Here is a 27,629-nt window from a genome sequence, read left to right as displayed (position 1 = left end):
ATATGGCAATTAGTTTGGTAAGATTGTATGTTATCGTTTAGAACACGCCTTGTTGAGTTTGTTACCCTATAAAGGCAATAAAATATCATAGGTTGAATAATAGCAGGAGGACGACTTGCCAATTTGATATCTATCCTTGTTCCAATATGTTTCAAGAAAGAAATGCCGTATGTAATTCTATGGCTTTAAACTGTGAAAACATGTGACGGCTTTCGAGCCCATTCTCTTGATTGAAAAAAGATTTGCATGCTTTAACTTTTTTGTGTGATAAGGTCTTTACCAACATGAAACTAAGGAGAAATATTTGGAGATAATATGTAGGTGGTATGTTAGGATTCCTTCTACCTGTAGTAAACAGATAATTTAATAGTTTAATTTATAGTTATGATTGATAAGAATTGGACAGGTGACAGGAACTGTATTTAGGGATGAGGACAATGAAAAGAAAGATAACGGAGATAGCATGTATAGAGGTTACTATTGCTATTTTAAGAACGAAATTAAAAACGATATTACACCCATTAGCATATTGATAAGTGTGGAACCAGTAGTTTCTTTGACAAAGAATTCATTTTTGGACGTCAGCTTGTAAATGTGTTAAGAGCCTACAACAATTCCTGCAAATTGATCGTGCTACTTCAAAAAATTTTTATCGTATAGTGACCCATACTTGCATGCCACCTTTGATTTAAATGCAACTTCAAAGAGCTGCCCTTAATCAAAACTATTATCAAAAAATATAATTCTCTTAATTTCTGTCACAAATCGCATATTCTTAACCAGTGTCCCAATCCCAAACTTTATTTCTAAAGTAGAAGGGAAAACAAGCGCTCTTTGTAAACAGTCGCAATACCATGCATGGAATCAAGATAAATTTTTAACTCGTTCACGTACTGAATTATCGTTTTTTACTTTGGTCGTTTTACAAAAACACAGTTTTTCTCATGTTAGACATCGTCTACATGAAAACGATAAATTCAAGAGAATGCTGTCATGAAAGCTGACACACTCACAACACTTTACGTTGTTACACTGAAGCAAGATAATCTTTTACTTCGGCAGGCTGAAGACGTCGAAATCCTGACGATGTACAAATTCCAACTTCTATGTTGTCCTCTGTCACCTGACCTTCAAAACTCTCCTGTAAATTGAGCAACGTTAAAAAAATTCAATTTTAGTCACTTTGAAAAAGGAATAACCTTGAACTGCTAGCACTATTGAAAAAAGACAGTTAGCACATTTGTTTTTTCTATTTAAAGTTTAAAACATCATAATTCATTTCTTATGAGAGTTATTGTTTTAACAGTTGTGATGACCAAAGTATTTACAAGTGATGCCACGCAAAAACAGGAATTTAACACTGAGTTTGCTAAAACACTAAACGCGGGAATAGAAAGGAAAAGTTATACTGCTTGAATCGATAACGTTGCATAATATAGAACAAAAAAGAGCAGTATCGAAAGTGAATATATCTTTAAAGTTTTGTTGGCTATTTTTGGTATGTAGCTACGTAAATGATCTTTAAACCTGGAATGTCAGGGCCATTTTTGTTCACGTCATTCTTTTAGTATTTCAGTTAGCAAACGTACTTTAGCTACGGCCAGTTTGCTTTGTATAACAGATAAAAACATTGGATTGAACTGAAAGTTTGAGAGATGATCAAACTCAACTTTAAATTAATGAAATCTCATTGTACTTTCAACCATTCCAAGAGCTAAAAGAGTTTCTGTTGTTCTCAGAAAACTAAAACTTTTAAATGTCGAACAAGAGCAATTGGCAATTTAAAGTTCGGTCTCGGTCAAAAGTGCATTAAATGCAGCATAATTTAAAGCAGTCAAAGCTTCAGAGTAAAATAAAAACCTAAATTATAACGACTAATATACGTATTGCCTAAAACCATCGAGGTAAACATAACTGGAACGCAAACTCCTATACTTTAGCCTAGTGAGTGGTTGAAGCCAATCGCAAAAATAAAAACTCACCCCGGGAAAATTTTAAGTTGCCAAGCTACAGACAAAAGCGTGTTGTTTACTTGTTTAGCTCGAATAGCTTCTGTTAGAATCAAAACACGGATTACTTTTTGCTGCAATGCGTTGTGTTAAAGCTTTTTTCATTGATTTTTTTAAACACCACTAATCACAAAATGTAGCTAGCTATGCATCCGAAATCAGTGAAAATTGCAAAGGATTTTGAGCCACAGTATTCGCTACGATATTAATCTTGTTTTCAAAGTTTTGTGATCCGTAGAGGTCGATGAAAGACAGTTTTCACTCGTCAACAAACTTCAATCATTTTGTCATCTTAAAGATGTTTTTTAGCAAGATTTCCAATAAATGTATCTTGTAAATAAATATTTTTTAACTTGTTGGTGTATTTTGTTTTTTTATTAAAATAAATGTGTTTACGCATTTCTATGGTACGCAGCATATAGTCGGCATTCGTTATTTTGTTCTTTTCCCTTTGCTTTTTGATATATCATACAGTACAAAGATCATACAAGGAAGTATATCTTTCTACATATTGACTTTTTTATGTTTGAAGGATGATAAGTTTTTTCAATAATTTTGATTTAAAGACTTTCAATCAGAAAGGAGACTGGAGCGAGTCTCTGTGACTACTATTAATAGCTACTAGATATATGATAATATTTTCGGTTTGAAAAAGCTGTATTTTCTTTGAGTAAATGAGTTAAGTTTCATAAAACTCTCAAAATAGATGTATTTCATAAAGATATATCATAAATTTGTGGTATGGAAGTCTAGTTCATTTCAGAACTTCTCATACGCAACGCAGAAAAAGCGTTGAACAACGCGCGTTTTTTTTACGAACGTCCACAGTTAGCTAGTTGTAAAGTTTTGCCACATTTTCTGTTAGAATTTTTATTTTACAGCATATTTCAAAAATTGAATATTTTTTTAACAAATACGTACGCAAAATAATCAATCGTAAAGTTGTGTTTTGGGTGAATTTACGAATAAAAACTGCTGTTTTTTTAAAAAAAATTGTAAAAGGACTGGGGATACTTGTAAAATCTCAGCTTCAATTGCGTTCAAGTTATATTCATTTCAATGCGTAGAAGAACTTCATATTTTTAGAATTTATAACACTCTGTATCTAACCTTAAGAGTCAGTATAGCTGTGTGTATTGCATCTTCTAGCTCCAGATCATCGTTATACCTAAAATAATAGGAAACAATTATACATCTTTTCCTCATGGAGTACGTATAACAAACCAACAAGGATTATGAAAAACATGCCGCTACCTTTTTTCTAAGAATGTTCGTCCGTTCAAGTGATTTTTTCCCATTGCAGTGGCTTTCCAAGCAAAGTACGCTCCCTAGAAAACAAAAACTTAACAAATATGATAACCTTTACTAAAACTTCTTTAAAATGAATTTAAAATTCCTCTGCCTCATGATACATATACGTATGTTCATTGTAGTATTAAATCACTGAGTTACTATTCTACACTTTTTGTTGATCAAAAATATTTTCTAAGATACGTAAGTTTACGACAAAACAAGTAATCAACTTCAAAAACGCGTGGTGTGGTTGAAAGTGTTAAATCTTTCTAGTGCAAATTATGACCTAGCGATGTTATTATGTCATTTTATTTGAGTTTGCGTCATCCTAGCACATGGCAAGTTTTAAGAATCACGAAGCTTGATTTACACATGGAACAATATGTGTTCTTGTCAGAGAAAAGTTAATAAACAACTAGATACATGATGAAAGTTGATTCACTCTTATACTACCGCTCGCGTATTTGTTAACATAATTTTGCGTATGATACGCATGTCATACGCGTATCGTTCTCGTATCATACGCGTATCGTTCTCGTATCATACGCGTATCGTTCTCGTATCATACGCGTCTCGTTCTCTTATCATACGCGTATCGTTCTCGTATCATACGCGTATCATTCTCGTATCATACGCGTATCGTTCTCGTATCATACGCGTATCATTCTCGTATCATACGCGTATCGTTCTCGTATCATACGCGTATCGTTCTCGTATCATACGCGTATCATTCTCTTATCATACGCGTATCGTTCTCGTATCATACGCGTATCATTCTCGTATCATACGCGTATCGTTCTCGTATCATACGCGTATCATTCTCGTATCATACGCGTATCGTTCTCGTATCATACGCGTATCATTCTCGTATCATACGCGTATCATTCTCGTATCATACGCGTATCGTTCTCGTATCATACGCGTATCGTTCTCGTATCATACGCGTATGTTTTTCGTATGATACGCGTATCGTATGTTAAGAAATACGCGAGCGGTACTGTAATTTACGTTCAAATGAGCAGCAGAAATTCCCTGAAACTGCTACTGAATAATATGAAATAATTAAACCAACCGAAGGATCACACTGAAACAGATAAGGTCTGTCTTCATCCCAGCCAGCTATCAACAACGATACACCAAAGGGTCGTACACCACTGAAATATAACATTTACATAAAGTCAATATTAATTTACAAATTCATTTTGCTTTTATGGATACTGGAAGAATCGCGGAATGTTTCAACCCTACAACCCTTTATCATTTGCATACAAATATGCACGTATATATAACGTCCGTAAGACAGAAAAAATTTGATTAATAAAAAAGAGATTCGTTGGGGGGAAAATCATGAAAATTGATTATAAAGAAAAAAATTGAAAAGGCAGCATGTGTCGTCATAGTAAGAATTTATAACGAAGATGAACGAGGCTCTATAGACTAGCCAACTTCAAAACAGATTTCTGAGGGATCATTGAACTCAAATCAAAACACACCAACATTTACATACGTATTTTCGACGCAATTCACATTGGCTCATAGTGAATCCAATCAACTCCTCAACGGAAACATTGCTACTAAGATTTAGTAAGGTTTACGATATCATATCACCTACCCTGATTGCGTATATTCCTGCATCACTGAAGCAATTCTATGAACCAGTTGTGACGTTGGAATTGGTTCACGATAAACTAAGAAATATTGTTGGGCAATTTTTCTTGCACGTCGCACCAATAACCTTAAAAATGAGTAAAGATTGTCTGAGTTCAGAAACTGTACAACTCCAAGAAGGCCGGAAATTATATCTATGTTCACTCTGGCAGAAAGAATGATAGTTTAATGAGAGGTAGTTCAACACTTAGTTACGTACAAATAAAAACAATAGTATTTAACAAAATGTGGTTACAGGTAAGTATCATTAATCATGACATTCAACCAAGTTATTTAAATTAGTAGGAATTATACTTTTTTAGCTTTGTCTTAATTTAAATGAGCAAAATGCTTTGAATTTAAAATAAAGCCTACAGTGTATAGGTATTTGACAGCCATAATTTATAAAAAATATAAAACAATTATAACAAGCTAATTGTGTCAATAATTATACTAGAGTGGTGACATCATGAAGAATTAAATATTTGAGGAAGGTGTGAGGAAAATCAATTATTTGAATAAGTTCTAAGCATATAAATTTGAAAAGTGTTTTACTGATAAAATTGTTTTTCAAAGACAGATAGTTTTTGTTGCATTATCATTGATATTATCTCTACCCCACATGAAATTTCTAACATATTTACATATGTCAACTCGCTAATAATTATTTGTTATATTTTCAGCTCAACACCACATTAATTTTGAAGCTATAATGGTGGTGGAGCATAATGATATGAAATAAATACACAAAAACCTGCAGTCTGGACCCATTCCACTATAAACTAAACCAGCATTTTTTGTGATCATTTCAACCTAAAAGACCATAAATAGTTGCATTTTACAACCAAAATAAAAAACTGACACTCCTCAAAACAAACACAATGAGAGATCATTGTGTTAGATACGTTAGATAGCACAAATCCAACTTAGTTCCAAAATCTAGCAACATGCGTATTAAACATCTTCCTTTGCAAGCACTACAGTGATGCACTTCAGGGAAAAGATTCATTGCATTTTCATAACAAAGGTCATGCTGTCAAGCTCCAACATACTTAATTATCGTGTTTGAAAAATTATAAAATAAAATAAAAATAAGACATAATCATTATAAATATTAGATCTACTTCATCCAAACCTTGTGAATGGTGGAATCATCATAAAGAATTGATTTTTGTTTCTTTTCAGCAGCCACAACCCATTTGTAGCTGAAATAAACATTTTCATAAAATGTCAAAATGTCTCATACACATTACATAAATGCATTAAATCAACAAAATTTGATCAGAGTGAGCAACATGTATCTTGTCCTGCCTATTCAAACAAACAAGTTGCAATACCTACCAAAAATGACTCAGATTATTATTTGGCAATTTACTGCAACATAATGATACATAATAAAACAATAATTAGCACCAGACTTTCACAGTGGACTTTCAGTGCATATCCCAAGATTGAATGAGCGGTTTAAGATAGAGGTCCACTTTAGCCTTGTGGCCCAAGATTTATAATGATTTATTCCATACAAAATTGTTCAACATGGATTTCATGTTTATGGTTAATTAGTTTTTGTATATCTGATCAATAAGAAAATTTAGAAATTCACTACAGCATTCAGATGGCAAAAAATGTCAATTGTTACAATTACACAAGTCTCACATAATACCATGAAATTTACAGGATTTTTCAGTTATATGTAATCATTTTAAAGAATTTTTCCACCTATATTATGTTGTCAGGTCCAATTATTTATCCATGTGGATTGAGTCACTATGAAATATCAAGATTCAAGAAGAGCTAGGTATTGTACACGTATATGAATACCTTTAATGCCAACAGAAGATCCACCAGAAGCTACAGCAGCTAATGCATACTCAATCTGAACCAATTTGCCTGATGGACTAAATTGTAAGGACCATTAAAATTATTTGTCATGAAGTAGGATGTTATTTTTAGTACATATATCAACATCAGAACCAAAAACTTGAATTGAGAAAACAAATCGAGCTCCTTTTGCTAAAAGGAGATAAAGCTCCTTTTGCAAATAAGACGACTACTGGGCACAAAAAAATGTAGCAAAATTTACCTGAATGTGGTTAAGCTAAAGCTATATCTTTCAGCCATTTTTCTAAAGGCGATATTCTCTAAGAAAACGATAATTTGGAAACAGCCTACAAAACAAGATGGCGATAAGCGTTGCACAAAAATGGTACTTACACCACGTACAATAAACATCTTTGTCAAACCTCTGGTCACAAACTGAAATGGTGAGCTGTAAAAATTCATCGTTTCTTGGAACACAATGGCGCCTCCACTTTGGCTTGCTCATTTGTTTGTTTATTTATGTAACTGTAGGTAGAACTACAAAATTCGAAATCTGTAGTATAGAAAAAGTTAAAAAAAGTTCTTGATGTTTTTGGTAAGCTGAATTGTTGCAACTTTTCATAATTTTGGAAGGTCTTTTCAATTTCACTCAAGCTGGACTACAAACAGACTTGTAACTTCACTCACATCTCACAGGTCTAAATTTTGGTATTTTGCAGGTCTGATCTTTGACGCATGTTTAATAGACGAATTTCAAATGTTAAAGTCGTAACTTTAACAAGAAAACTTCACAGACTCCCAGCAATATCAAAATATTCAAGATCACATACGTTAACGTTCGATGTGCAGGAAAAGATGCCCCGGATGAAGCCAAAGGAGTACATGTTACATATACCAATGATCCTGAAGAAGTCAAGGCATGGTTGGTAAATAACGTTGCTGCAAATGATACCAAGGTTTTAGGCTTTGATGTTGAATGGAAGCCACAATTTATTGCCAAGAAACTTGGTGGTAGAGAAAAACAAAGTTGCTGTAATGCAGTTGTCCACCAAGACAGATACCCTTGTACTTCATCTATTTCATATTCATACAATTCCAAAACATTTAGTGGAAGTTCTTACTGATGACAGTATTATCAAAGTTGGTTGTGGTATTCATTCTGATGTTGCAAAGCTATTAAGATTCTGGTTTACAATGCAAAGGTGCATTAGATTTAGCACATTTGGCTTTGAAGTCTGGACACAATAGTCAAAGTGGTGGGGGGCTAAAGGCTTTAGCATTAAAGCTATTGGGTATTGAAATAATAAAACAAAAAAGGATTCAATTAAGCAATTGGGAGTTCATTCCTCTGAGCAAGCATCAGATATGTTATGCGGCAATGGATGCCTGGATTGGTGTTATGCTGTATTACCACATGCAAAAGTCGATCCAGTGAATGGGCAATCAGAAGTAGATGGCTTGATTGATCCCTTGCCAAAAGACATTTCTATTGTGTATTGTAAGGTTTGTGGTAAAAATGTAAGGGGAGGAAATATTAAAGAACACATGACCAAGTCTAATCATAGTCAGTGTCCAGATTGTGGAATGATGTTTGTGTCTGACATAAGTAAGAAACATCGCAGACGTTGCACTGGTACTCCTCACTTAATCAATGAGAGTTTATAATTATTTATCATTCAAAATGACCAACAGCAATCCCTTGATTTTGCACATTTTTGAACACTATTTTAAACAACTGTTTTAAAGTTTTGTATTATAAGATAAGCATATATTTAATGTATTTTTTATTTTACCCTGCTATATAAGAAAAGCAAGGTAACTTTACATATTTTGTGGTAAATATACTTTGCATAGTATATGAAAGGAGTTACATATAATTTCCAAGATCACCCTATCACTGTGGATTATTGGAATATTAGGTTTATACAATTACATTTTCTAAATAGACTAAGACAAATTGTACACTAAACCCATTGACATACTTTTCTCTCTGAAGCATGAAACAAGCTCACACATTCAAATTACAATGAAATATTTTACCTGAGCAAACCATAACCCTTCAATTTTGAAGCCAGATATACATATTTATAAATAACAATTGTTTAGTGTTATATTGGTGTTTCTTTTGGAAAAGTCAGTTTCAAATACTGATTGAGTTTGGTACTTCCAGTGGATGTAAATAAGGGTAAAATTCCGTTGCTTGTTTCTTTCATCGATAATTTTTCCCAAGTCTATTAAACGTTGTCTAAGCCTAGGGAAGATTATCAGTTGTTATTTTGATATCAGTTTCACAATCATCACTCACTTTTTCAGTCTGTTATAATAGCTAGATATATTATTTTTGACGAAGTATAGATGTTTAAACGTTTAGGTTTACTGTTAAATTGTGCATTGAGTTACACAGTGTGAGTTACCGTTGAACTTAAAACTAACCAATGTCTACCGAACTCAAAGTTAAGATTTTGTCTGGTTTATTATAACCTTATAGAAATTGTGGTGCGAACTATTGCTAATCTACTTATTAAAGTATATTTACATTTTTTTTGATGATGCAGATTGAGGTTACTCCCCCCACCCTACCCAAAAAGAAGGTTGTTTGGGATGAAAGTCAGGCCTTTGTACGTGCAGTCTTAATTTTCAGAACACATTTATTTTTATAACTTAGCCATTTAGCGCCTGAGGAGGAATAATTTTTAGTTGAGAAGTTCATGCAGGTATCTTCAAGCGAAATAATTTATGAAAAAGTGATTTTTCAACAAGAGTTATGGTCCGAAATCACGTATCCTATAAAATAGTTAATACTGCAAAGTTCAAACAAACGAGTATGCAGCATTATCAAAAATTAATTGAAGTGCTACACATAAAAACAGGTTTTAACCGCTTAATTATTTCATAATAATTTTAAAATCATACGCAACCGGGTGTTTTGGAAACGTACGAAAAATATTCAGAGACGGAGCTTTTTTTAGCTTAGTAACCTTAACTATGCATTTTTTTGTTCTTACCGTTGAACAGCTTTTACGCCAGAATGATCGTGCATATACTGAACTTCAAAATTACCAAGAGAGTTTGTACCACGATCGCTAAGTATCTTCGTGACAACCATAATGCTAAATGTTGTATCTTTTGTGGGTAGCTGGGCAATAATATCTTTCTCACACAACTCCATCTGGTAGAGAAGAAACAGTTCAGTTGTCTCAGCCATTTTCATTTGTTCACAGACCACACACTCAGATTGCTATCCTGCTTAGATTGCTCTCTAGGAAACGCTCTGTTTTTGCTTTTTTGTCTATCAATCAATGCACATGCTTCGTTTTTACTTTTTAGGCGTGCTTTGCGTAATGGGCTCTGATTTAAGGTATTTAATAAAATTGGAATGTTTATTTTGACCGAATGACTGTCATAACGTGTTAGGAATTACTTCTCCAGTTTGCACACTTTTTTAAAGAACAACAGTGTTTTATATATTATATATGTTGTATAAAATACCGGAGAATGATGTGAAGGGTGCACTAAAGAAAAAACTGTGGACGCGCATGCGCATGTACCTTGTCAGTTGGAGGATTTCCACGAAGAATCGGGGGGTAATTTAAGGGAAAGGCATATTCATCATATTGGGGGAAGTTTGATGCAGCATGTCCAACGCTGCAAATAAATATCACTGATGTCACTGTCTGGATAAGATCTTCGAGATTTGCGAAATCACCATTGCCTGGAACACCCTTCAGAAAAAAACCACACGCATATATACAAGCACTTTCATGTTTTTCTCAAGTTCATAAATTCCATAATTATTTTTGGTGTTGCTAATTACAGTTTGACATGTGTAGTTTAGGAATCACTTTTATTGAAGTTAGACCATCTCCTGTGAAGTTACGCTCTTCTTATTTTGTGAAAAGAGCATGTTTTTTTCTACATAAATCAGTGCTTTTTCTAAGCCATAATAAATGAGTTTTTTATTCTATTCAACAAAGGGAGAGTAAATTTCATAGTTTCATGGGATTCATTGTAAACGTAATCTACCCTATTCACTAAAGTGAGTGTCATGGTATTCTCTAAATTCTCAGAACTTTAGATACAGTGTCCTTTTAAATTCTAACAAATAATTTTGAGAATATCATAACATGTTTTAAATGTACTGTCTATTCAAGTCTCCCTGTTAAAGAATAAGGATAGAAAGTTTTTAAGTGTTACAAAAAGCATCAAAAATCACCCAGAACTTGTCAAAAAGCAAGCAATACTTTGCCAGTAGAATTTATATCGTTATCCAAGGACAGAATTAGCTAAATAAGAGCCTAAAAAATTCACCCAATTAAAACTAAAAAGCAATATAGCATAAAAGAATTAATTTCCAAGGTTGATTTAACAATCTTGGGCTGTACTTATTCAGGAGTAGCGCTCTTGGAATTTTCTGAGTTTCCGTTGCAGTGTTTAATCGGTGAGGGTTTAATTTGCTCGATTGAGTATAAATACAATAACTCATTTAAATAATTGATTTATCAAACTTGCCTTTAAACCAAGGCCCTCGCTCTCATCTGTCAACATTTTTCCCCACTCTTGTAATTCCCAATCTTTTGCTAGCTTTTGAGGTGTGTCTGTAACGAATCGTTATTCAGCCATTAATAATAGCATTTTAAAGTGTTAAATGTAATATAGATTAGGGAATTGTACTAATAAACTGATTACTTGTGTGTTTCTCATAAGAAATTACGTTTGACATTTTGGGTAAACTGATATTGGCATCTTTGTTGTGATTCTGTTTCCATTTCGATAAAATAAGAGCTCAGTTAGTACTGTTTCTTACCATAATGAGCCTGCAACACTTCGCGTACGTAATCCCATAAAACTTGATGAAGCAACAGAGCGTCATCTCTGTATGGATAGTTAGGAAGCGCTTTTAGGTCATCAACCTTTACAAAAATCACAGAACTATGCCTTATAAACGCACATTTGACAAAAACGACTTTAATATTTCTACAAAAAACTGAAAAAACTGACATCAACGCATAAATTTTCAGAGCTTTTTGCAAGCATACAACAAACATTATGTAACTTGTTTATTTGCTGTTGACGCAGATTTTAATTTTCTTTGTTAAACCCCAACAAAATTTATGAATGGGTTGTTCTCCAATAACGAACTTACTCCTCTTGCTATTATATCGTTTGGTAGCCAACCATCCACGTTAAGTCTCCAATTTTTCCAACTATAAGTGTTATTAAATAGAGCTGAACTCATCAACGATGCATAAAATTGCAAAAATACTTGTTTACAGTTTTTTGGGGACGTTGTTATACTTTTACCGTAAATGATTAAAAAAACAACAACACCAATCAAATGAATGCCCCGTATCTAATAAACTCCACCCTCCCCCCCCCCTTGAATTACGCAGGGGTTACATTAGATGCATCTCTCTAAAGGCTGATTTCCATTCAGTGCAAACTGTCGCGCGATCGACTTTTTCCGGTCACTTTCTTTTCAATTGCAAGCTCTTGACCGGAACAGTTTCACACTGCTGCATACAAGTCAAAAGAAAGTGATCGCAAAACGTCGATCGTGCAACAATTTGCACTGAATGGAAATCAGCCTTAATAAATACATTGTCTTCAATAGATGCTTCCTCACATAACCATTACATGATATCATCAAATGTCAGTCGTCGATCGAGCCCTGAATTCTTATATTTAGAGTTAGTTTTGTGTTTTGTTTTCTCACATCAAAATGATAGAAATGACATATACGCTTTTATCTATTTAACCCCCTCCTCACCTTAGAAAATCTACAATTTATGATTTATTAGATCATTAACGGTCTTTTTGGATCATTGACGGACTTTCATTTATGTTGCCAACTAACACATATACGACAGGTTTTTAATCACCGTTCTTTCTCATGCTTACCATTTTTTTACAATTTCAAATATTCCACTTGCTTTACAGGACATTGTGTTGTCAATCCATCCATTTGGTGAAATAAGCTTGTTTAGCGCAAGACTAAGAACAGTGAATTGACATTAGAGACTTGTTAGATGCTATAAATATTAGACTCACAGTAAAATACTTTTCGTCAATGAGTGTCCATTCCATCGACGTATGTAAATGATATATTTACTTTTTAGAATGGTTAAATGAAATACAAACCTATTGATAGCCAAAATATACAAAAAATGTGGTGCCAATAATCGAAATAGTGGATGAGACGGAGAGAGTTGTCTGTGTGTCCCAATGCAAACAGTTTCTGCGATTAAGTGCGTGAAACCTAAAACGTAACAAATAATAAGAAATAAAGTCAAATCAACATTGCGAAGTTACTGCAAGAGATAATTATTTCTTTTGTCGAAAAGCTCACCCAAATGTGTGCAAGCCTGATGATATGAGCAGTCAGCATTATTGAAGTACATTTTTGCTAGCATCCACGTGTATTCCGGATCACTGGGGATAAAAACCTTCAAAAATGTACATTTACATGACTTATCTATGGCGAAATATTAATAGTCAAAACGGGTACTATTTTTAGTGTAGCATTATGTACATTTTCAATCTTGGATAACTTCAGTGCTCATCTGTTTACATTACTTTCCAGCGAGAATTTCCCGAGTACCTTTGTTTGCCCAATAATGTGGGAGACTAACCCTGCCCTTTGCCCAATACGTCCATGACGAAAATATACATGTTTTGTGCCTCTTTATGCAACAACAAATGTGAAAGTCAATTTACCCCTGCGGAAGGTAAAACATATAGTTAACTACGAGCTTTGTGGATTCTTACAAAGTGATCATTGCTTTAAGATTATAAAGAAATGATTAAATAAAAAATAGCATGACTCGGCAATCTGAAAATTCAAAAGCTTCTCTGCTACTTTGCCTCCATGGATACTCTCAAAAATGCAGGTAATCAGTTGCTGTTTTGGTTAAAGAGGAGCACGGGAAACTCCTCTTGTTTGAATTATCATAAAGAAATGCACTGTTCGTGTGCCAAAAATGGCAAACATAATAATCAAACTACCATTTAATGTTTATGTTAGTCTTCTTGTTTACGCCTTAATTGAGAAAGGTTTCTTAGTGTTAGGAGGCCTTTAAAAGATAAAATTAGTAAAACTTAGTTTAAAGTACTAACGGGATTATTTTCTGCTGGTTCTTGAAACAACTGGATAGCAATTGGAATTAGATCTCCTTGACCATTTACGTAAAATAATGCTATTGGACTGGCGATCTATGATTGATAAGAGCAAAAATATTCACGTGTATAGGCAAATACCCATAACTGAAACTCAAATTACCAATTGACGCAAGTTATTGGTTACTTCATGCAAAAAAAATTTCTTGTAAATTTACCTTTTTCTCTTCTATGCAAGTTAGATTTAATATATCTTTATAGTCGATGATATAAAGTTTCTTCAAAGTAATTGCATCTTCCAAAGTGTGCGATTCCAAAAATGGCTTTACCATATTTGCTGTTACCTGGAAGCTACACAAACATGAATGTATTTGATCAAGTCTATGGTTAACATATGCGTGAAATGTGTATAGGACTCATGTAATCATCTTACTTTGAAGGAATTTCTGTGCATAAACGTATCATTGTCGGATTGCATCCTTGCAGTCTCTGCCGACCAAAGTGTAAATCATCTTTCCAATATCTTGCACCCTAATTAAAAAAAAAACATTAGACTGATGATACAGCGCTAACTACATGGAATATTAAAGAAATGTGCACTATTATAACAAAAAAAAAGATAAAAAAGACCAGGTTTGATCAAAAATTTTTGCAGATTAAATTAGTTCACACCATTGAGTTCTATAATAACTGGAGGGGAAACGTCAACAAAATTAGTATAAATTATTAGCGCTTTTTGCCGCATGGTCAAAAACATGCTTGGTTTTGGTAGTCAAAGTCAGCTGGAGACGCGGGCTCATAAAATAAAATTTTGTATCGCCACCTGGTTGAACCACCACAATTGCAATTATAGAAAATATCAAAACTTTTTATTTTCTAACATAAACACTTTTAAAACTTTATTTATTAAATTTATAAACTACCTTGGTTTGCGGACTGAAATAGCGACAGAAATGAAACATTCAGCACCTCAGTAAATTGTTAGCTACAGTATTAGTTTTACTTACATTTTTAATACGATACTTGAAGATTGTTTCTACCTACTAAGTTTTAATTTGAAGTTATTTTGGTCCAGTCTTATTTTGTTCTTCACTTAATCGCTCTCGCCGGACGATGTCGAAGCTATCAATTTTTATCGAGTTTTGCATCCATCTTGTATCATTGATCAAGGCATCAAGCTAAACTCTCCTGATTTAGATTGAGTTTACCTCCCAAAAGTAGGGCATGAATTTGTTCATGTTTTTTTTGAGAAAGAGATGAAGGGAGGATTTACAATAAAGGTTGTGACAGAAAGTTGAATACGGTGCCATACAAGGTGTATGAACTATGGTATATATTTTATTTATAATAAAATATACTATTAAATTGTATACCTGCTCAATTTGACTGGCTGTATAGTAGACAATTATAATACAGGATTTAGAGAAAGTTGGTTTACTTAGCAATTTTAAAGTACTACTTAGCGTTTCATAAATGAAATATTTATTGTTATAGTAAAGCAGGTTTACTGCTTAGAAACCAAGATAAAAGTAGTGTATTTAGACAATGTACTAAGATTTGTTTCTACATTAAATTTTGTTCAACAGTAGCATGATTATATCATTAATATGCATGAAAGAATTAAACATATTATACTCATCTCATCAAATCCATACTTGGTATGATTCCAGATGATCCACAAATTCATGTGAATGCATTGGATTTATTAGAGTTAAGATGTAAGAGAAATAGAAACTAGATGGCAAAGGAGATTCGCTGTTGTCTTGTGAAGAATTAGTAGAAATCAATAAAAGAACTCTTTAAACAAGATTGTAAACAGAATTTAAATTTGCTCATGGTCAAACAGCCTAATGTCAAGAAGCAAAGTCTGTCTTCCAACATGCTGACCTTTCCAATTATTTAGTTTCTTTGTACAAAATATTATTTAGAAACTTGATTTATGTAAGTCTTTCATTGTTAATATTTTTACCAAGATAAAAGGAACTAATTCAAAGGCTTGATGTAAAATACAAAGTTTTGTATTAAGTTGTTTATCATTTAATTCCCAAATGTTAGTTTGTACATATAAATAATTAGTATTGGTATTGTGCCTATGCATTGTTTAAAACAAAACAGAGTAGTAGTGCTCGGAAGGGTTAAGCATTTTAAGAAAAATCTTGTGTTCATGACATATATTACACAATTCAAAGACTGTAAGTGATTTTGACCAATATCTATGGAGACTTGATAAATTTCTTTTCACCTACACTGTCAAATAACTATTTTGCCTTCATACAGCAATAGACAGTGTTTTTTAGAAAACCAATGCACTTTAGTTTCCAAGTTTGTAATTTCAATGGAAAATTAATGTAGTTCTGTTCAGTAATAGATCAAAGATTCTGAAGCTGTTTACAAAATACAAATTACAAACAACAGTGTCATGGTGTTTGAATTACTTTCTTTTTTGTAAGCTCTTCTAGTTCAACATGCTTTCTTTATGAGTTTTCAGTAGATTTATCAGGTATGACAATACACTTATGATGCTTATCCATAGTAAACTTTCAGTTGAACTTATGTCATAGGACTGAAAACATTTTCTCCCTTCCTTAAGACATTTTTACACAGATTTATCCATTGGAAAGCAAAATAGGATTGCGCAAACTGTTTACAAACAGTCAAACCACAAAAGCATGGAAATAATGTATAAGTTTGACGAGATTGACAGGCTAGTAAAGAATGCCGTTTGATTTTCACTTTTAAAAGGCTAAAATGTCATAAAATAACTTAAATGTACATCCAAAATAGCGTTTCTCTACCGTCGTTTTCTTTATTTTTGATGTATGTCTGTCACTGTGTTTTCCACATGCAATGCTGAAGCATTATTTTCACATGATATGCTGTCAATATCATAATGTATTTTTTTCCTCACTTGTTTTCGTTCATACAAACAGTATTAGAAATCAGGAGGGTGAATTATTGAAAAGATGTTAAGTGGAAGTTTTGACCACCAAAATCCGCCATTACCGCCATGTTTTTGACCACGAGGCCCAGGCCCCTTTGCCCCTCCAGGTCTTATAGAGCTCAATGGTTCACACTGATTTATTGACACTGGTGGTAGTGCAGGCTCACAAAGTAAAGATAATGGCAGTGGATATTTATTCTGAAAGCCAGATCTTAAAAACTCAACTCTAACATTAAGATTTTGCACACTTACACTTTTTTATTTTTATCAAAATATTACAGAGTGAAACTGTGAAAGGGTATTTGTTATCGTATTGTCGTTGTTGCTTTCCCTCTATGCTTCCCTCGACATAATGTGTGCCCGCAGTCCTCATGGGTAATTCTCACCGCAAAATGGCTACTGGTGTTCATCAGTGATGTCCGCTAAACTACATTCTATCTCTAAGTATAAATTTTATATTATCAATCAACACAATGAATAAACCTTGAGTGTAAGTTAAGGCGAAAATTTAAAAAGCAAAATTACGTTGATTATCATTATTACCGGGAGTAAAAATTATTGGAGCTCAAACCTAAAGCAAATTTACATAATCCCACCAAATTATCTCGAAGTGTAGCAAAGTAAAGATTAAGTTTTACGTTACCTCAGGTAACTTGAACTTTCCCACGTAGATATTTTTCAAATCTTCCAAAGTTTGCCATGAATCCGTAGTAAGCTTTGTAAGTTTGGACTGGGCAAACAAGCGATACTTTGTGCTCTGGATATCCCACTAGTTGTAAAGAATTTTCTTATGTGAAATGATTTTCTTTGCTCTATTTTATTAAAACCCAAATGGTGTCAGCAACTGTAAATTAACTCGCAATTTTCCAGTTTCAGACAACGGAGTTATAACACCAACGACATATCCAGCCCATTGGTCATGCTATGCAAATTTTTTGTGTTTACTTACAGCAAAAACAAGAAATTTCTAAAGTAATGAATTAGTATAAATTGCAGGGTCAGCTCGCCAGTTGCACGAAGACCGCTATCCACTGGACAGCATATTTTTGAACGTTTAATAAACCACTTAAAAGGGAAAAATATAAGATTTGAAATGAGCATTCACTAAAAGAAAATATAGCTTCCAAGATTACAAAAATTTCTAGGCCGCAAGGAAAGTATAAACAACTTTACAAGTTTGAAAATTTTACTACCCAGTGGATAACGCTAACCAATCTTCTTGCAACCGGTCCCTCAAATCTCTCTAGCATGATTAAATTTTGAGTGAGTCTGAGTCCAATGATGAGTCTTACGACTAAAAATAAATGCTTGAAGTAAACGCATTCAGATCAATTGAAGCCAAATAGAGAAAATATTGAAAAGATCTGTTTGTTCAAACTCGCTTCGTTTGAAGAAATTGACAAGAGTCAAATTACCACACGGAAGTACCTTGTAACTATTGCTAAAATGCTCTTCCTTGGGTAGTTTTTCAATCTACAATAAAGATAGAAAGCATAATAAGCGAAGATTGCAATGTGAAAGAAATTTGAATTGAAATTAAATAATTATGGCTTAATGCGTCTAAGTTATTGGCACAATGTCGCAATCTCTCAGTCAAGTAAGAAAAGAATATATGCGCGAATAGACTTTTGACGGTGAATTTCTTATTTATTTTAATGTGTCTTGGTAATTTTTTGTGTGTGCCAACGTGTTAGTGGAGGATGAATTGGACAAAAAGAAAGTTGAAGTAAACCACAAAACGACATTTAGTGGACTCATTTATATTTATGGCACTTAGCACTAGCCGACGTGGGCGTGCAACATTGTTTGGTAAATCTCAAGTGAATGGTTAACAGTCGAGGTCCGATGATATAAATTACGTAGGTGATCAATGATTTTCGTGTAAAATGCGCATGCGCCAAATAAATGTGCATCTTCAAAACCCATAACTTTATCATTCGATCGGCAAACTATATAAACTCAAAGAGAACACATTGAATCCAAGACCGTACTTTATAGGATCATTTCTATAGTATGCGTCCCGTCTTTGTTCTCAAACAAAGACAACACTCACAACCACGATGAGGAGAAATAGTGTTTTCTTCTGAGCGGGAAGCATGTTATTGCTAACATTGTCATGGTGTTAAGCAATAATACTTGATGACCGTTCTCACTGTATTTAGCCAGTGAGAGGAAGAAAACGCATTCTGAGTGGTTACAGCAATTTTCATAACAATTATAAATGAAACAAGCAATGTACTCACAACACAGCGAAAAAAACCGCGGTCGCTGATTTATTCGAATTGAATTTGCATTAGCTCGTGCATGCTTTTCCTGTTTGAACTGATTATGCCATCCTCGAGGAAGTTTGTGAGAGTTCTTGACCAACTGCAAACTCCTGACCCTCAGTGTTGGGTTTCCGATAAACTGCTCTCGAGTGAGAACATCAAAGGTCTTTTTACCGATACACTACAATATTATCCCATGGCGATAGACATTGCGTATGTAAAAAGTGAAATTTATAAGCAATCATGCACTCAACGTGATGCTTTGGTTTGGTTGTTTGGTTTTTCGAAATTTTTTTCAATTTATTTTTTGTGAAAGTCTCCCTTTTTGCCACTATTCCAATTGTAAAGCCTCCTTGGTTTACCTGGGTTAGAAATTAATCAACGTGCCAAATGGCACTTCATAAATTCTTAATAAGTTTTCAGAAAAAAACGAGATAATAGTTTTGAGTAACCTGTTTTGGCATGCCCGGCGATTTTCTTATCAAAACATAACTCTTTCTCTTTTCCACGATTTCTAGAGTCCTTTGTTCTTGGTACTCATCAAATTGCGGTAGCATACAGTCATACTTTGTAATGACCATACTTCGGTTTCGCCGCACCCATCTATTTATGGGAAAGCTGTCGGATTCTTCCCCACAAGAATGCACGTTTCGAACCTTGACCCACTCAACAAACCAGCCATCGTGCAAGCTGGACGAGTCCCGCCATAGAGAGATCTTTCCGATAGCGCCAAGATTAGAAATGCCGCCCACTTTAAATTTATCGATATTACCTTTTTCAAAGTCATTTCGCCAGTGACAATCAAGCTTAATGGCGCGTGAGTGTATTCCTGACTCAGAAATAAGGATAATAAAGACGTTGGCGTTCGTTCCTGCACCCATGACATCTCCTATAACGCAAAAGATGTTAAACCACGAACAACTAGGAATATGGCCTGCAGCTACAGTATGGTTGCAGGTCTTTTGCTTTACTACCACATTAAACACCAAACATGCAGTCAGTGGAAAATAATGAAAATTCATGGTCGCAAACAAAATATGTTTTTATGCTCAGGTTAAAAGGACGGAGTAAAGAGTTATACATCGCAGTTTTCTTTTGTCAAAAACAGCAGAATGTACTTCCTATCAGGTAACTTGATGAAAACTGTATGTGTCTTAAAATAGATTATGTTTTGCTCGAGTTCAATGCACGTTTAGTACAGTGCTACATTTACAGTGTGTGTTAAATTTAAAGATGATCTTCAACATCACTTAATCTGTAATAAGCGGTCATTTATAAAATGACTATGACTGTTTCATACAAATTATACTGTGTTAAATTAACGACATTCATGGCAGGGACATCCTAAATGAAAAGTAGTAAATAATAAATCGTTGTCTGAAGTGAACAGTATTTTGTCTTTCTCACAACAACAGACCAAATCCAAATTTTTTTGAAAAAGCTATTGTTTCTCAAAATCGTAAAATCTAATGCGTAATTTAATTCACTTTATTTTTTCTGCCGGTCAAAAATTTTCTTCCTCGGCAGTAAAGAAAGTCGTGATAGTGCATGATTCGTGTTTTTGCGGCTTTACCGTTTTGAATATTTGCAAGAACAGTACATTAAAATTTTAAATAAAAGACATGAATGTTATATTTGGGGGCGAATACGTACCTGTTTTTACTTCAATTTCATAATCTGAAGGCAAATTTGTACAAGCGTTACCCATATGTACATATGTTGAGAAAGTTTCTCAATCGTCCAGTTATTGTTTCTCGTTTACTGGCTCTTTGAACTATTAAAGGCTTTCGCACACGACGCCTTTATAAACACGCGTGCCAAACTGATAAATCATAGCTAAAATCTGACGCATTCTACCAATCACCGTTCTTTAAACTCCTTTTTTAGTCCTTTCACCTTATCGTATTTTATCTCGTGAGCACGTGTTTTATTTGAAGGATTAGAAGTCAAAGACGCTTTGTTTGATAACACACTGAGCTCCAAAAAGTCACTAAAACGTAAGAAAGGAAAGAAAAACGCCATGACATGTTGATTAAAAAAAGCATGGAAGGTCCTGTAAGAAGCGAGAGATTTCATTTTAAAGAACGATTGAAAGCGCCAACTGATCGCCAAGAAAAATTATCTTGTCAATCACATATTTATAAGAATGATATTACTATATTGAAAAAACTCAAAGTAAATAGATTAGGCTAGAAGGTTCTCGTACCGATACAGATGTTAATACAACAGACCACCTTTTTAAAATTGTGTAATAAATTATAATTGGTCTGATTAGAAAAGAGTAAAAGTCAAAATATTACAAGAATTGAGATTTTGTAATACAAATCCACAGAAGAATGGTCCCTAACTTTGATATGGAAAGATTTACTTCGGGCTTTAATTTTAGCATTTTACATGCGTTATCCGTTATTTAAGCTAAGATCAATGGTTATATAAACAGGACATGGACAGGACACACTTACAACAGGAAAGTTGCAAGCTTTGAAGGACACACTTTGACAGGACACACTTACAACAGGAAAGTTGCAAGCTTTGAAAGAACTTTAATATTTTGCTTTTCTTTAGCATGGACAAGTCTTCTTTGAGACGCACATTCCCCATTATGACAACAAAAGTTTGCTCGATAATTTAATACACATAATTCTATGAAATCTGACTTTGACAGTTAAGTGTTTACGTTACTCGTCATAAGACTGCAAAATTTACTCTCAATGTGCTATCCCCAATTACTTGCAATATTTTAAAATGGTGCAAAACGATTCGTTTCCATGGTTATTTACAACCCATTACAAAATCACAACCTAATAACCAATTAGCCACAGTGACTTGATGTTTAGAAGCAACATTAATCGCATCATCTCTAAAAAATACGAATGAAATATTGAAAATTTACATGTTGACAATATCTGCATGTCTTATTATAAAATAAAAATAATAAAACGCGTGCGCTGTTGATCTATAGCTGTGTTTGCATTAGACTGTGCAAAACCAATCTGAGCTCAGCCAATTAAATCAATCAATCAATCAATCAATCAACGACAATTTGCAAATCAATCAGGAAATACATTTTAAAAGAAAATTTAAAACGTTTGTTTCAAATTTGCTGTTTCGCATTACTGCTAGTTATAAAAGACATGAAATATGTTTTTCATGTTTGCATTGACTTATGCAAGCCTTGGAGACGTGTGACAGAGCTCTCGAGCATGTGCAACCTTCGGTCTCGGGCTTGCACTGATCTGCTCTCAAGTTCTCTCAAAGGTCTCCTCTGTTTGCATAAGCCCGTGCAAACACAGTAAACATCTTTTATTTACAATTATGTTACTGTGTTTGTTGCTTAAATTACAAATGTTTAGCTTAATTCAGAAATGAAAGATGCTTACTATACAAACACAGTAAACACCTTTTATTTCTTAATTATAAACTAAGCATTTTCATCAAGAAAGATAAAGAAATCTTTGACAAAATATGTTGTGACAGTAAGGTCTAAAATTATAATATATTTCAGGGATGCCTTTTTCGTGATATTTGTGACACTGCAACATAGCTTCGATGCAAACAAATGGGAAAAATCGACCTGAGCTAAATCAATTAAATCAATTAAAGAGAATTTGCAAATCAATCATCAATACATTTTAGAGGAAAGATTAACACATTCGTTTTAAATTTATATGTTTCACATTATTGTTAATCGATAGAAGAAATGAAAGATTTTTCGTGTTTTCAAAGGTTTATGACATTTGTGAGAACTCTCCAAAGGACGATAACACATTCCTCGAACTTCAGTCTCGGAGTTGCACTGATCTGCTCTCGGCCTGTGCAAACACGAAAAACATCTTTTATTTCTTAAGTGAACGCTTTTTTGAGTGACGACATAATTCACATTCCATACTAAACAGGACCTATTATTCACTTTTGACGAGCCGTTCAACAAAATCATTTATATTTTTGTTTCGTGTTCCGCAAGTATTTCATCATATTGCACAAAGTTTGACATGTATCATATGATAAGATTCATTGCCATCAAGTTAATCCTTAGTTTTGTTTACTCAACACAAAGTTTGCGACCAGACACTACAGCTGTGTAACACGTATATCAATGTGGATAGCAAGATTTCTGGCACAGCAAAAAAAAAGCAGTGGTGGCTCTTTAATTTTCATAGAAAAACGGCATGCGATGACGTCATGAATAGGTTATGTTATTAACTTTTTAGACATAAATAGCACTTGAGTGATTAAGATCAGTATTGTTACAGGTACACATGGTTATCACGTTACTGGTTCTTACTAAAAACCAAGTGTCTCGTAAAAACTAACTTTCGTTTTCAGCATGAGCAACTGGATTACACATAGTTGTCACGTGATTTGTTGCACTCAGGAAAAAATATTTTGTACATGAGATTCGGATGTTTAGCTAAAGTTGGGTTTTTGTTTGAAACTATCAAAATTGAAAATCATCACAGCTAATCGTAGTAGTTATTTTAGTGAATCAATCGACTCAATGATTGTGCTTAATACATGTATGTTAATATTATATGGATAGACGACTATAGAAATAAAAACAAAAATATCACTTTAACTTACGGAGGATGACGTAGAATTATAGTAACATGACGTATATTTTTCTTGGATAACAGACAGTGTTACAGAATGGAAAAGGAAAGACGCCAGAAGTTGAGTACTAAAAACAAAAAATAAAAAACTAGCTACCAGTTATTAATGAACTACAAGATATGGTTATCAATTGCAATGTTCCAAGGAAACGACATTTGCCAAAAACCATTCTTACAAATCACTTAATGGAGAAATAAATACGCCATACGGTGTTGTGTTAAAACAAACAACTCGAAAACATAAATTTATAAATTTTAATAGCAATTGCATCAAATTTATCGCAAATAAAAATACGTCAAATAATTTGATTCTTTCAGCCATTCAGATAGGTGAAACAACAGAGCCATATCTTCTCATCTTCTTAAGGCACAAAAAGGAAGAACTGATTGACCTCATAAACTCAGAGGCGTGGCTCTCTCAATAATTGGGGCGGGGGGGGGAGGGGGGTTAGAGGGCGCAATATTTTTTCGTATCTATGTTCTGCCGTATGAAGTTGCTTTAAAATCAATTGTTATCTGCGGATTAAAACATGCATCTTTGAATATTGCTCCCCACCCCAATCATCCATGCTACGTAGCAACATTTCTGTATAAATTCCGCGCTATTGTTACCAAAAAAAGCTTTGAAGACCTGAAAAATTTGCTCGTATCAAGTTTTTTTTTTGAAAAAAAAATTGCTTACCTTACACGAAGTGGTATCATAAGATAGGATGGGTAAAACTTGCAATATTCCCTAAAAACAAGCGATAGTTACACAAATGTAGCAGAAGTTTACAATCATTGTATCCAATATCAATAAGCTCACTCAAACACTCTTTCATATAGGGAAACTTTTACGTTTAATAACATACTTACTGTAAAAATTTTCCACCAGATTTTTTATTGTACGATGTCTTTACAATAACATCAAACTGGAAACGCAAACAAAAGCAAAGAGTATTGAAGATGTGCAATGTCTCAATTACTATGTCATAATTATTTCTCTTGCAAATACACAAAAATACATATTTAAAATCTAACGTATACAGCTAGCTACTAAGCATAGATAATGATGTTTAATACGTCCTAACACTTGCTTTTTTAAGCAGCGTAGCCACTCGATAGTTGGAGGGTACGAATGTTCAAATACATGCGTGTATCTGCTTATTTAGTTCCTGCTAAAATTAAGGTTTGCAACGTTTTGATATGCTTAATAAAATTAATATCCAAATATTCACTACTTTAACTATCGAGGTCGTTGAAGCTTTCTTTCCCTCGAAGTTTTTTATACCGTGACACTAGGCTTAGAGACAACTTATGACGTGATGAAAGGGAAAATTTTTGCTAACAAAGTGTGCCCTCTCACAAAAAAGATATAAAGAGAAGTCATTAAGAAAACTTGGGAAAATGAATTACATTTTTTCCCCCTTTATTTGGTACTTTTATGAACAGCAATCTAACAATCTTTACTTTGCTACGCTGCAATAATATAAATAACATAACCTACATGTGTTTCAGAGCGTAAATCAACACTCTTTTTTTCAAACTTATATGGAAGTTGAGAATCAGACACTTCCACTTTAAGGAAAGTTACAGTGATGGATAATGATGTTAAACGAACGGACACGAAGTTTGAGTTTTTCACAACATAACGATTCTAGATAAAAATAAACAAACGGCATTAAAAGAGCATTTGTTATACACTCACTGGAAGAGGAGGGTGGCAGAAAAATGGTCATAAAAAGTTGTTGTAACTCTTTACGCACAGTGGCACTGACATGATTTATTTTAAGTGTGTGTGTGGGGGGGGGGATATCCGTAAAGATTATAAATAAAACTGGAGGTGGCATGGATGACGTTTTTAGGCGACGAGTGAATTGGGGGGCAAATTTTGGTCCCGGATTAAAACACGAAGTAAACAAATGATGTTTTTGCCGTCTGCTTCGAGTTTTGAATTCTTTTAAAATATATTTTAGTAAGTTTTTTTTAGTCTTTTGTACGAGCATTAAGAAAATTTGTTATTTTTAAGCGTTAAACTGTACGCGATGAAAACTTATGTTGTTTTTCGTTGTTTTTCTTTTCTACAACCTACATATTCACATAGTTTAACAATTTTTAACATTTTTCTGGTATGGATGACAAATATATGTTTTTTTGAAGTCTGTTAGCGGTTGATTTAAAGACGAGAAAGGACTTTTATCAAGCAATGATTTACGGACTTATATAATTTACCTAATAAGTATAAAAACAACACAAACTAGTTTTGCAAAATACGAGTGGTTTAAACCATCTAAAATTACGATAAAAAGGAAAGCATTGTTCAACAATTAGATTTTGATAGTATTTACTATAGTATTTACCCATAATATGTACGAAAAAGTAAAAAAAAAGAGCCGGCTATTGTAGCTGAACATCCGGGAATTTTGCTCCCAAAAAAACGCGCAACATATTTTGAACTATAGATTATATTACGATGCCACCTCTAGTATTATTTATAATCTCTATGATAATAACCCCAAAATATCACTTCAATATTATGCATGTAGTATTTGAGATTACTTAGAAGTTAAGGCATAGAAAAAAACATTTTCCGTGTTTCTATAGAGTTATAGAAACATACGGGAAAGTTTGGAAGAAACAAGAAATTGCGTGGCAGGCACGAGCAGGAAGTGGAGAGTCTACAAGCAATTTCGAGTATCTACGTATCTCTAAACTTTAACATGAGTTTGACGAAACAGATGAAAAATCTTTTGTTTTCTTCATGAAAAACCTTTTTCAAATAATGTTAATAAGATGTATTTGCTCAGTTCATTTTAATAACATATTATTTATATTTTTGCCTTTTGAAGTTACCAAAAACCACGCAAACTGCAAGGAAATGATACTAGAGAAACACTGTTTTTTGAGCATTTAACTAATCAAAGCCCAAATTAAAAGGCGATTTTACAATTCTGTGTCATATATTATCAATAAAGGGGGAAGGCACTAACACACGCAGGCAAAATAGTTGCTCTTCAGGAAAGGATTTTTTCAGACCTCGTTGGCAAGTTTCAACTTTTTAACATTTCATAAATAAAAAATTAGATTTACCTTAATGAATATATAACCACTATAATTTGAAAAGGAAGCATTGTAATCATGGACATATAAAAGCTTCAGCGAAGGAGTTCTTGGAAAGAGGAAAAAAAGCACAACTCCACATATCAGCAGCGTCAAAATTATTGCAATGGCCACCTTCAACTTCCTTTAACAAAGAAAACAATGTCCAGTAATATTTGTTTACATTGATTTAATTACAATGTTTGAAATTTGTAACATAAACTGAGGTCTAACAATGAAAGGAAAACGTCAGTTTGAAAGAGCTTGAGATCAATTGGTGAAATAGTTTGCATTGAACATTGTAATACAAGGTATGCAAAACCTGATTGGATAAAATTAAATTGAAATAACTCAAAACAAATACTACAAGCAGCTTGGAGTTTTTAAGTCTTACTATGCAGGGTCTAAAGTTTAAGATCTCCATATATTCATTGAATAGTGTAACTTTGTTTTGGATACTAATTTAACAAGTTTAATTCACTTGTCTCCCATTAGGATACCACATTTTTCCTAAAAAGGGGCATAAATTAATGTCTGGTCTCTTATTTGATTCCTTTAAGTAGTGCTACAACACAAGACTAGTATACTATAAATGAGAATACACACAACAAACTAAGATTCAAATTATAACAGCAAGAGACAACAATATTTCAATTTTATTTCAAAGTGATTAGTAAGCTAAGTGACTTTTTACAAGCAAGCGGTATCTGAAATAATCACTTTGCTTGATGACTTTCAAATAAAGTCAAAATATTGCTTTAAATCTTGCCTCTTGCCGCTACCACTCAAATCTTGAATTTACAAGATGATGTTTTTTGGATTTTGTTTGCTCATATATTTTTTTAAATCA

The 27,629-nt window shown here is 33.4% G+C and overlaps 4 protein-coding genes and 1 non-coding gene across 5 annotated transcripts in view; 2 read left to right on the top strand and 3 right to left on the bottom strand.

Moving 5' to 3' along the window:
- Positions 1–785: 785 nt before the first annotated feature.
- On the bottom strand, positions 786–7,292 carry LOC124439798 (proteasome subunit alpha type-2-like). Its single transcript, XM_046990051.1, is given in 11 exon segments — positions 786–1,141; positions 3,120–3,177; positions 3,264–3,337; positions 4,375–4,456; positions 4,915–5,037; positions 5,704–5,762; positions 6,085–6,143; positions 6,146–6,154; positions 6,771–6,847; positions 7,033–7,117; positions 7,193–7,292. Coding segments are annotated over 11 exon segments (780 nt in total). The 5' UTR covers positions 7,233–7,292; the 3' UTR covers positions 786–1,027.
- A 242-nt stretch (positions 7,293–7,534) lies between these two features.
- On the top strand, positions 7,535–8,664 carry LOC124440430 (Werner Syndrome-like exonuclease; the record flags this gene model as incomplete). Its single annotated transcript, XM_046990825.1, is given in 4 exon segments — positions 7,535–7,789; positions 7,791–7,948; positions 7,950–8,199; positions 8,202–8,664. Coding segments are annotated over 4 exon segments (897 nt in total), but the record flags the coding sequence as incomplete, so codon positions are not given.
- On the bottom strand, positions 8,496–21,038 carry LOC124439795 (polyunsaturated fatty acid 5-lipoxygenase-like). The gene is given in 17 exon segments (XM_046990048.1): positions 8,496–8,960; positions 8,963–9,021; positions 9,776–9,939; positions 10,319–10,492; positions 11,280–11,365; positions 11,575–11,680; positions 11,914–11,974; positions 12,669–12,761; positions 12,909–13,026; positions 13,117–13,213; positions 13,884–13,979; positions 14,102–14,234; positions 14,317–14,414; positions 17,468–17,593; positions 18,253–18,297; positions 19,544–19,980; positions 20,745–21,038. Coding segments are annotated over 17 exon segments (1,998 nt in total). The 5' UTR covers positions 20,800–21,038; the 3' UTR covers positions 8,496–8,910.
- On the top strand, positions 18,806–19,019 carry LOC124440859. Its single transcript, XR_006946785.1, has one exon. It is a non-coding gene; the product is annotated as a small nucleolar RNA U3 (small nucleolar RNA).
- A 547-nt stretch (positions 21,039–21,585) lies between the features above and the next one.
- Positions 21,586–27,629, bottom strand: part of LOC124439796 (transmembrane protein 106B-like) — a 10,555-nt gene continuing 4,511 nt past the window's right edge. The window contains exons 3-8 of the mRNA XM_046990049.1: positions 26,771–26,924; positions 25,188–25,337; positions 24,557–24,612; positions 24,384–24,434; positions 23,673–23,769; positions 21,586–21,951 (exon numbers count right to left, since the gene is read on the bottom strand). Of these exons, the coding sequence (XP_046846005.1) occupies positions 21,946–21,951; positions 23,673–23,769; positions 24,384–24,434; positions 24,557–24,612; positions 25,188–25,337; positions 26,771–26,924 (514 nt within the window). The 3' untranslated portion in view covers positions 21,586–21,945. The remainder of the gene's footprint in view (positions 21,952–23,672; positions 23,770–24,383; positions 24,435–24,556; positions 24,613–25,187; positions 25,338–26,770; positions 26,925–27,629) is intronic.

The sequence above is a fragment of the Xenia sp. Carnegie-2017 genome, unplaced genomic scaffold, assembly GCF_021976095.1.
Source record: "Xenia sp. Carnegie-2017 unplaced genomic scaffold, XeniaSp_v1 HiC_scaffold_2, whole genome shotgun sequence".
Classification (NCBI taxonomy): Eukaryota; Metazoa; Cnidaria; class Anthozoa; order Malacalcyonacea; family Xeniidae; genus Xenia; species Xenia sp. Carnegie-2017.
The sequence above is the reverse complement of the archived record's forward strand: the minus strand, read 5'-3'. Positions and strand labels throughout refer to the sequence as shown.